Source organism: Athalia rosae, chromosome 8, assembly GCF_917208135.1.
Source record: "Athalia rosae chromosome 8, iyAthRosa1.1, whole genome shotgun sequence".
In the NCBI taxonomy this organism is placed as follows: Eukaryota; Metazoa; Arthropoda; class Insecta; order Hymenoptera; family Athaliidae; genus Athalia; species Athalia rosae.
In genome coordinates this window covers 132,496-142,193 of record NC_064033.1, presented here as the reverse complement: position 1 = coordinate 142,193, position 9,698 = coordinate 132,496, and the positions used below count along the sequence as shown (strand labels likewise).

Genomic DNA, 9,698 nt, shown 5'->3' with positions numbered 1-9,698 from the left:
ACGCCGTCTACTACGCAAGCCTTTTATCGTTGACTGATGATTGGTTTTATGATCATGTGATTCATTTCAGACGTTTCTGTTGACCCACTTTTCTGTCGTGCGTTTAGAGAAGGGTCCCTAGTCACTGCCAAGCCTCTGAAGCCCCCTATCAGGCCAGCATTCACGAATTAGTGGTGGAAGACGTTTCAAAGAGAGTTGTCAGAATTGACAACCAGTAAATTTAACCCATCTTTAATCACGTAAAGGAGATAAAGAGAAACAACGTTAAAGAAAAGGGGAACGTAGAACATAAATTACATTGGATAATCACCTCCAAAGACGTAAAACCACTTGGTCCGCAAGATAGGTCAACAGTAGTTTAGAATAAAACTCGATAGTAACTCGTTCCAAAACTGAGACATGGTAAGTTGGCATCGAAGCAAAACATTCCAATAAAATTCGAAGTGCTGCTTGATGACCGACAAGTCCTTATCTTTAAAAAACTATATTTAGCGTCATACTTTGCTCTTTAGTAAAGATGATAGCAACAATGTTGTTTTATCTAATTATAATATGAAAAATTCGTCAGTTTTATCAACGGTGTTTCATTTCTTTACTGCAGGACGACGATGACCAATATCAGGCAGGTTACGACGTTGGTTCTTTCCCAAAAGACTTTGGCTACACGCCCTTCGATGGCGAGGGTGAAGGTCCCGCTGGGCCCTTAGTAGGAGAACAAAAACCTAGAATTTTATTAATGGGTCTCAGACGGTGAGAAACAAAAAGTTAAGTCCCGATCACCAATACTAAACGGACAGTTTACTTTTCCAGGAGTGGCAAATCGTCCATACAGAAGGTTGTTTTCCACAAGATGTCTCCAAATGAAACACTCTTTTTGGAAAGCACAAATAAAATAATAAAGGATGACATAAGTAACTCCAGCTTTGTCCAGTTCCAAATATGGGATTTCCCAGGTCAGATAGACTTCTTCGATCCCACCTTTGACAGTGAAATGATATTTGGAGGGTGCGGAGCTCTAGTGTTTGTAATCGATGCTCAAGATGACTACATGGAAGCTCTGAATAAACTTCACCTTACAGTCACAAAAGCATATAAAGTAAATCAGGCTATAAAGTTTGAGGTTTTTATACACAAAGTTGATGGACTATCGGATGATCACAAGATGGAAACCCAAAGGGATATTCACACCAGGGCTAATGACGATCTTGCCGATTCTGGTTAGTGAATTTATTGAAGTTCTCTTCAAGGTAAGCGTATTTACATTTGAACATGTCATTTTGCTTTTAGGGTTTGACCAGATCCACCTCAGTTTTCACCTAACATCCATATATGATCACAGCATATTCGAGGCATTTAGTAAGGTCGTTCAGAAATTGATTCCACAATTGCCAACACTTGAGAATCTTCTGAATATACTCATATCGGTAAATATAACAGGCAATTGACAATGTCGAAATAACATAAAATTCTGCCCATAACGATAACTGAAGGCAAATTCTGGTTTCAGAACTCTGCGATAGAAAAAGCCTTTCTTTTTGATGTTGTCTCCAAAATCTATATAGCAACTGATAGTTCTCCAGTGGACATGCAGAGTTACGAACTTTGTTGTGACATGATAGACGTTGTTATTGACGTTTCCTGTATTTATGGGTAAGTTATTTTTTCCTCACCATAATATATGATTTGGAAAGCCAATGAACTAGTTTTGAGTTTAAATTTATAGCCTTCGAGAGGATCTGGAAGCTGCGGCATTTGACAATCAAAGTTCGAGCCTGATAAAATTGAACAATGGAAATATATTATATTTAAGAGAGGTCAACAAATTCCTTGCCCTAGTTTGCATACTACGAGAAGATAACTTTGATAGGCAAGGTGAGTTTTTCTTTTAAACTTACTAACTTACCAAAATTTCTGTTCTATGCAAAGATAAGGAATTTTTTCAACGTTCCCTACAGGCGTGATTGACTACAATTTTTTGTGCTTTCGGAAAGCTATACAGCAAGTTTTTGAACTCAGAAATAAAGCGCTGGCTGCTGCGAGCTTGAACAATCATTCATTGTCACCCATGGGTGTTACAGAGTCCTCGAGCAACGTACCGGTTTCACAGACAAATAGCTCAATGGCACAAAACGGAGTGGCTACTTTAACTCAAAGCTAACCGGTCAGATGAATTTATACCCAATGAAAGTGTACAAACTACTATGAACACGAATGCGTCTTTTTAAGCTATATTGATATTTTTTTTATCACATCTATTATGTTACATTCAATATTTCACAGTGTAGAACCGGCCAGAGTTTATTATTATAATATTTATTCGTCACAAGTTACGTGATAGCAGATCTAAAAATTAGAATACTTGAATGAGTAGCTAATTTTTAGTCTATTGGCAGAATATTTTAGTCAAATCTGCTGACTCTTAAGTCCGCATTAGAGGTATCCCAGCAAAAAGTAAATTCGGATATTTTTTTTGGAACTAAAATTTCAGACACGACGTGCAGTAATCTGCTCGTTGGCTAGGTCATCGTATATTTAAGTTGGAATCACTCTCTTGTGTTCATATTTTATTCCTATAGATTATATTGTCTCTATATTTTTTTATAATCCATTATTTTCGATTTCGAATTGACTTGAATGAAGAATAATGAAAAATGGGGGAAAAACTTAGTACTCAGTCTGTAGAAAGTAGAAACCAAACAAAAGTAGGTTTTTTTTTTATTATACTATTTTCCAGTAAGCAGGGAATCACTTTGATTTTTTTTCTTGTTTCTTTTCATCGCTCAGTTCTAGAAAAGTTAACTCCAACAACGGACTCGTAGGGAATCATTGACATGGAATAGGAAATGCAATATTGATGCTTTATGTGTTTATGTACTTTGATCTACTGCATTAACAATTTACCATCAAGAATAAGTATCAAGAGTGAAAAACCACGCATTCGAAATTACTTTGATAATCTGGAAATAAAAATGAAGCAATTAAGTTAGAACATTTGTGAGTGGTGATTTCATACTCAGCTGTCATATTGATTGCATAATGTGTTAATGCATATTAAACATACCACAAAAAAAACCATAAAATTGATGACATAAGCATATTAATATTCAACCTTTCGATTACAGACCTTTCTAATGCCTGCTTGTTACAAACAGATTTCTGGTGCGTATTTACAACGGTAGGGTTGAGCCTTGTGAGTATAGAAATTTGTTATTATTAAATATTTCATGTAGATTTATACAATGTAAATGAACAACTCGCTTACTTCAAACTGTAAGTACCCTTAACATACGGTTAATCATATTATCATGTAAATAAGTGTCTTACTTACGTATAGCTGTACCAGAGGTGTTTATGCTTGTTAATTTACATGACATGTTATTATCACCCCAGAAAAAAGTTAGATCTTTGAGCTCGCTTTTCATACGAGCTTATATTATTATCATGTTCACATTATTCACCGCAACGTATTCTACAGAAATAAAATTGTATGAAAAGTTATTGAAATAATACTTGCATGTGTAATACAGACTTTAACGGTACCAGCCTGTGTATCTTTAAAATCATATCGAACCAAACGGCAAAACTTTCTAGGGTACTCTCTCTGACTATTTCAACAATTTGATGCTCTCAGATAATTCATAACTTTTCTTTCTCTACTTCTGTAATAATTTCATCCGGTCCATCGCAAAAGGAATCCACGCGAGTATTTATTGCGTTTGTTTTCAGTTGTTCATCATGGTAGTAGCACCGTAAGTATGAAAACATCTGGTTCTAGTCGTTCACATCAAGCTCATCATGCAATTGATCGGCTAAACTTAATTTAAAAAAATCACGTAACACAATCTCGAATAGTAAGGGGTTCATTTTCCACATTACAATCCACCTATTTCTCATTGTTGAAGGTTTTTACGGTTTCTGCAATGGCAAAGTGATATACACACCCTTGAGTTCTCAGCTCCTGATTTCTCTCCTTGATAATCATGTACGTACTTGGGAATTGGTACCGGAATTCCAGAGGGAGGCAAACTCTGATAAGCGACTTCAGTAAGTAGATTTCTACTAAGCTCGCTCATCTGATGGTTAGGATCAACTTCCATCTCTTCCAGCTCGTATTCAGCGTCTTTCAAGTCATTGTTGAAGGAACCAAAGCACCGAGCTTGTAGTAGCTGCGTTAACTTATCTGCAAAAGTTATTCAAATTGGGGATGAGGAGGAATTTGGATTTAACAGGGAAAGTGTTCACGGACTTCAGATGTAGAAAAATATGTGACGTGTTGACTCATAATTTTTTTTTAATGATATTATTTACAACTGACTGATTCACTTAATATACCCTAACTTCTTTCGAGTACAGGTGCAATATTATAAATGTGTTCGGAATATTTGATCTGTTAGCCTAAGGGTTACCGTACGTCTTTTCTGAACTTTTGATTTTTTAATTTATTCTTATCCAAAGAAAATAAAAATCCTTAGACTCAAGGAGTTTTGGGGTGATTAGTCAGACGTTGTGGTGATGGATTAATGATTGTAATCATGGAAAATGATACGTTATTCAAATGCAATTAGTACAGGTAGACTGGAGTTAGACGCGGGGTATACTGTAGTTAAAAGCCGTGTTCAGACCAGTCACTGCAAACAATGCAAATACATAGAAAAAATAGATTAGTGACTTGTCCCATAAGCGTCAAACGTAACAAGTTTTCAATTGCAAGCATGCTTAATATGACGCTTAAATATTAAATCACTGTCGTAAATATTAATGAACTAGATTACGAACAACTCCTCAAAATTCAACAAAAGATGAAAATATTTGGTCATTGTACATCATTCATAATTTTTAGAGTGCAAATGAATCGACTCCGAATCTTATTCTACCTATTTGGAAATCGCCAAATATGAGTTTTTCTCCATTAGTTGCTTCCAATATTCGAGAGGACAATTGTTAAATGTTGGGATATTTGACTGAAACATATCCTGTAATGTTTCCAGAAGAATGAAACACTTACAATAATCAGCATTTTTGTGTTGCACAGCGTTGTGGAGAGCCAGTGCTAGGTAAGTGTGATATTTTATGTAGCTGTTTTCCATCATATCCAAATCAGAACCAATTATTTTCTCCGCTCCTCTTTTCCAACGGTCACGAACATGCGTGCACATCTCTAATAGCTGGAAATTAGAGAAAAAAAAAGTGTTAGACCTCAAATTATTCGTAATCTTCGCCGTTTTGTTTTAAAAATTCGGGCAAGGAAGTTTAAGATATATTCCATGGATGAATTGTGAAAAAAAAATTCCATCTGTACATACGTTGGTTATAGTTGTTGTTAGATCTTCGAACTGTGGGGTCTGGAGACAGTGCTCGTAAACATTTCCCAAATATTCGTTATGCACTGGAAATTTATGCAATTGTGGATTACCAATACTTACAAAAGTGATTGGTGACAAATCATTAAAATTCTCACTATTGTTGTCTCAAGCGCACTTTACAAATTTACCTTGATATCACAAGGGCACTAACCTCTGATTATAGTATCCAAGTTATCAGCCTCAGACAGAGCTCTGTCCAGCATAAATCCTAAAGTCTGCAAAACTTGGCCAGACAAGTACGAATGGATTGACCCGATTGCATGTATGAGCCAGAAGCGCAAAGATTCGAGTCGTCGTGCTTGGAAGTGCTGAAGTCTGTCGGTCATCAGCTCAGTCTTCTGACCCTCAAGATCTGTATAAATTTCGACAAAAAAAGGTACAACAGAAGCATCCACCGTCAAAATAAATCTACAAGGTTTAAATCTCAAGTGAAAAACGTTTTTTTTTTAACCATAAATTCAATCCCAAGAAAACTTTGCAGTTCGGAAACTAACCACTGAATCGCAGGTGATCAAGCGTCCAAAGTGCCCACTTCAGTTTTAGTTGGAACCTGAAGATATCGTTATACTTAAGGAGGATATCTGCGTTTAGAACCATGCAGATAGGCCAGCCAATAGCGTAATGCAAAGTGATTTTATCAATTGCAGTTAGGACTTGATGAGTACGGACTTCATGGACGACAACCGACCACTTAGAGCTTGTTTCTGGCCATTCCTGTGCCAATATTTCCTCTAGAATATTTGTTAACGAATTTGGGTTGTTCCACGTTGGATTAGATTCAATCTAAAAATCAGTAACGCTTAGATTCAGAAATGAAAAGAATTGAATTATAAGATTAAAATGGAAGGAATACCTCTGTGAAGAGCAATTGGTAGAATTTGTTCATGACGTGTCCTGTCTCCATCATATAAATGGATCTCATAAGCTTCAAATGTTTTTCCAGATTATATTCGGCAACCATTATGTTTTTGACCAGTTTATTCGCACCTTGGTATCTCGAGTCCAATATTTTGGATAAAACAAGCTTTAAAATTCTCCTTGATGGCAGGATAGAAAAAGAACCACTCTGAAGTCTAGAATAAGCTATCGGAATTTTAAAAACATGCTCCAAACTTTACAATTCTTTCACCATTGAAATAAACGCCAGTCACTTGCTTGCCTTTCAAAAACGTCCAATTCCCCATCACTGACAAAATTTGCGTCCATTTGCCTGCTAACCATAACGCCACTTCTGAATGATTCTGAACGAATGGGTAGGTAGTCCTCGAAACCTTTAAAGAGGAACGGATCATTCGTGTTTGTCATATGCTCAAATATATTGTGTTCGATTGCCGAGTTGACAGCATCCATTTCAAGTATTTCAGTTCTTTCAAAACTCCACGTTTCCTGTTCCTGATCGTTTGGACCATATTTGTCGAACTCGGTGATGACTTTGGATAGAAATTCAGCGTTCAACGATATCCTGGGAACTGAATTCCATAAGTTTGAATCATTTTAATGTCAAACTGTTGTGGTTCTCTTTCAAAATAATAGAGAAAGATTGATCAGATGATTATAACTACCATGGCTGTCTTTTACCAAACGCCACATGTCTGGTATTCGATCTAGGTTAACCAGTAGTTCGATGCTTCTTCCCATATCACGAACTTTGTGGATTAAAAGTTGCATAATTGGATCATTAGCGCAAATTGGGTCCAGCTGACGCAGCATGAACTTGTCGTATTGCTCTTCTTCCTCCAAAGCCGCATTATCCTGTACCCTACGCGCAAAATTTTTGACTCTTAATAACTTGTGGGAAAAAACCAGGCGCCAATAATAATACTTCCACATAAATTACAAGACGTATTACTCTTTCAGTGTCGTTCAAGCGATTTAAAAAGGCTTTCTGATTTTCGAACGGAACGTAAACATGTGTTAAAGTGAACGGAAAAAGAGCAGGCAAGTAATTTTACTGCGTGTTCGAAGTAAATATACATACTTGGCAATGACGAATTCTTCTCTCCAATCTTCGAACCTCCCTTCGCTAAGCCATGTATCGATGATATTCAGGTATACGCTGAGGCTTCGAAGGTACAGATTAGTGCAAATGTTTGCTTTTTCTCGGTTGCTGGAGTTTTGCATTTGGAAAAAGATCCCTGACAGTAACTTGGAAGCACATCTCCAGTTAGATTGGTACTCCCAATCCGTTATTATGGACTGATGCACCTCGTAAAGTATTTTGACACTCTCCAAATGCTTTTGAAGATCGTTTAGAATTGACAACAGAGTGTCACAGCGATCTAAAAACATAAAACAAGACGTAACGTCATGTCCTAAGCACAGAGCTAAGGAAAACTATCCAAAACCCGAGTAGATTTTGCACCTTGCTCTATGAGCCTTCGTTCAAGTTCTATGGTCCCTTGTCTCAGTCTGTTCAAATGCTGGGTTACAGCGCTGTGGTAAGCTTCGTACGTTAACGCGGGACGCCGACACAGTTCGGTTGTGTTGGATTTTGGATACAAACCATTGCCAAAGGTTTCCAGTTCTCGGACCATTGTAAAACATTCGCATAAAGATGAGAAAATACCGCTAAATGTAATCTGCAAAAAATAATTTAATTCAAGGTGGTTCGTGAAAATTTCTTTGATTGAAGTTTTGCATGCCTTGAGAAACATTGAAAAATATCAAATTAACCTGAGATAAGCTCGGTATTGAAACGTCTCGTTTTACAGAAAATTTTGCCTGCATATTCTGCAGGAATAGAGCCATTTGCGCAGGGGAATGAAACATCCAAAGTACTTCCCTGCAAACCTGATTCTCGCTCAATGTTCCAGTCTGCTGTATTCCCAGAGAAGCCATTTCGTCCCTGCAAAAAATATGACTTGTATATAAATCAACCAGACAATTAGAATTGACGAAGTTCAACGAGTGTCTGATTTGCTTGCCATGCCTGGCTGAATATGGCATCCGGAAATTGACTGTGCACTGGATAATAGTTGAAATTGATCGTGGTCCACCAATCGTTTTGTACGTTTTTTTTCAACCAGTTTTTTGACTCAACTGAATCAGCCAAACATTGAGACAATTTGTCTAATGTGCTTTGTGTTTTTTTCACTGGAATTGGGGCACACACCAATTCTTTTGCGGGCAGATCAATCGGTGGTCTGCGAATTACTGGCTCTGATCCGCTATCATTGTCACCTTCCGACCATTCCTGAGTGAAGAAATTTGACAGAAGCAGTGGTTCAAATTTTGGCATGAAATAACTCCACACGAATAAGTATTTGTAGAATCAGGAATTACATTTTTGGAATCGTCACTGTGGTAGTTTGAGAAAAAAATATCTTGCCCCTCCTTGAGGTATTCTCGCCAGTCTATTTCTTCTGTGGGTTCAGTTTCATTACTTGTGCTTACATGAAGGCTATGCTCTGCTCTGGAATTTTTCAGGATCCCAAGGCATTGTAGTTCTGATTTATTAGTTTCAGACGAAAGATTTAATAAAAAGGAGAGCAGGGACCACTGTAAATCATACTGAGGATGGTGTTCAAAATCAAAGCTTGACAAGAATACGTCTACAAGATCTTGAAACTTTTTGGAGACTTCATATTTCCCATGGATGGAAAATTTCTTCGTTAACCCCGAAATTCCTTTTTTAATAGCATGACTGTCTATGGACAGATAGCGATGGTGTTTCACATGAGACAGTGCAAAGGCTTCACAAATTCTGAAACCTTCTTCTCCCTCCTAAAGACCGAAAAACAGAAAAAAACAAATCTTACAGTTTTTGTCCATTAACTATAAATTCTACACTATTTTGCACAAAACCAGTACAACTCACCTCAAATCCGGTAATCGCTGCAATGAGTAGTTTAACATCATTATGAATATCGACCAATATTTTCGTAGCCATTCTCAACAATTCGATCGTGTTATAGATGTCGTAATTTCGAAATACATTTATGGATTGGTACTATAAATTGTTTTCGTTTCTCATAAAAAAGTCTGTGAATTCTTTGCCGAAAACACAACACTTTCATTAGACAGTGGCCATGTTTCATGCGATTGTCGTGTTTGGCTGCTAGTTGAATATGACCTCAGCATTCAACACAAGTATTTCAACATGATTTCAACCGTTTCAACTTCATCCTCATATGTGTGTACGTACGTGTGTACATAAATACCTCCATATCACGGAGTATGTGGTCATTCGAAATTACTATGAAGTCCGATTTCATGTCGCTTAATCCACATGGTAATACTTGAATCACAGTCCACTTATAAGGATTCTAATATTATGACACATGTATGTTATGACTCTCTTCCTTCCTGGCTATGACGGGTCCGGCTATGACAAGG

At 37.1% G+C, this 9,698-nt stretch overlaps 2 protein-coding genes and 1 long non-coding RNA gene across 8 annotated transcripts; 2 read left to right on the top strand and 1 right to left on the bottom strand.

Annotated features, from left to right (window-relative positions):
* Positions 1-126: 126 nt before the first annotated feature.
* On the top strand, positions 127-3,080 carry LOC105684903 (ras-related GTP-binding protein C). The gene is made up of 7 exons (XM_012398615.3): positions 127-402; positions 602-750; positions 811-1,217; positions 1,288-1,424; positions 1,508-1,650; positions 1,724-1,872; positions 1,956-3,080. Exons 1-7 carry the CDS (start codon positions 400-402, stop codon positions 2,156-2,158), a joined length of 1,191 nt encoding a protein of 396 aa, XP_012254038.1. The 5' UTR covers positions 127-399; the 3' UTR covers positions 2,159-3,080.
* LOC105684900 (gamma-tubulin complex component 5) lies at positions 2,678-9,675 on the bottom strand. 6 transcript variants are annotated; one of them, XM_012398608.3, is made up of 15 exons: positions 9,181-9,675; positions 8,646-9,086; positions 8,288-8,556; positions 8,037-8,208; positions 7,726-7,942; positions 7,342-7,642; positions 6,926-7,122; positions 6,523-6,832; positions 6,217-6,436; positions 5,858-6,146; positions 5,515-5,715; positions 5,304-5,386; positions 5,006-5,165; positions 3,942-4,180; positions 2,678-3,814 (listed from the first exon to the last, which is right to left on the bottom strand). In XM_012398608.3, exons 1-15 carry the CDS (start codon positions 9,250-9,252, stop codon positions 3,794-3,796), a joined length of 3,192 nt encoding a protein of 1,063 aa, XP_012254031.2. In that variant the 5' UTR covers positions 9,253-9,675; the 3' UTR covers positions 2,678-3,793. The 6 variants fall into 6 exon arrangements, with proteins under 6 accessions (XP_012254031.2, XP_048515414.1, XP_048515415.1 ...); XM_048659457.1 differs by having other exon boundaries at positions 2,678-3,809; XM_048659458.1 differs by having other exon boundaries at positions 2,678-3,469.
* On the top strand, positions 3,903-4,819 carry LOC125502020. The gene is made up of 2 exons (XR_007279828.1): positions 3,903-4,044; positions 4,107-4,819. It is a non-coding gene; the product is annotated as an uncharacterized LOC125502020 (long non-coding RNA).
* Positions 9,676-9,698: the final 23 nt, after the last annotated feature.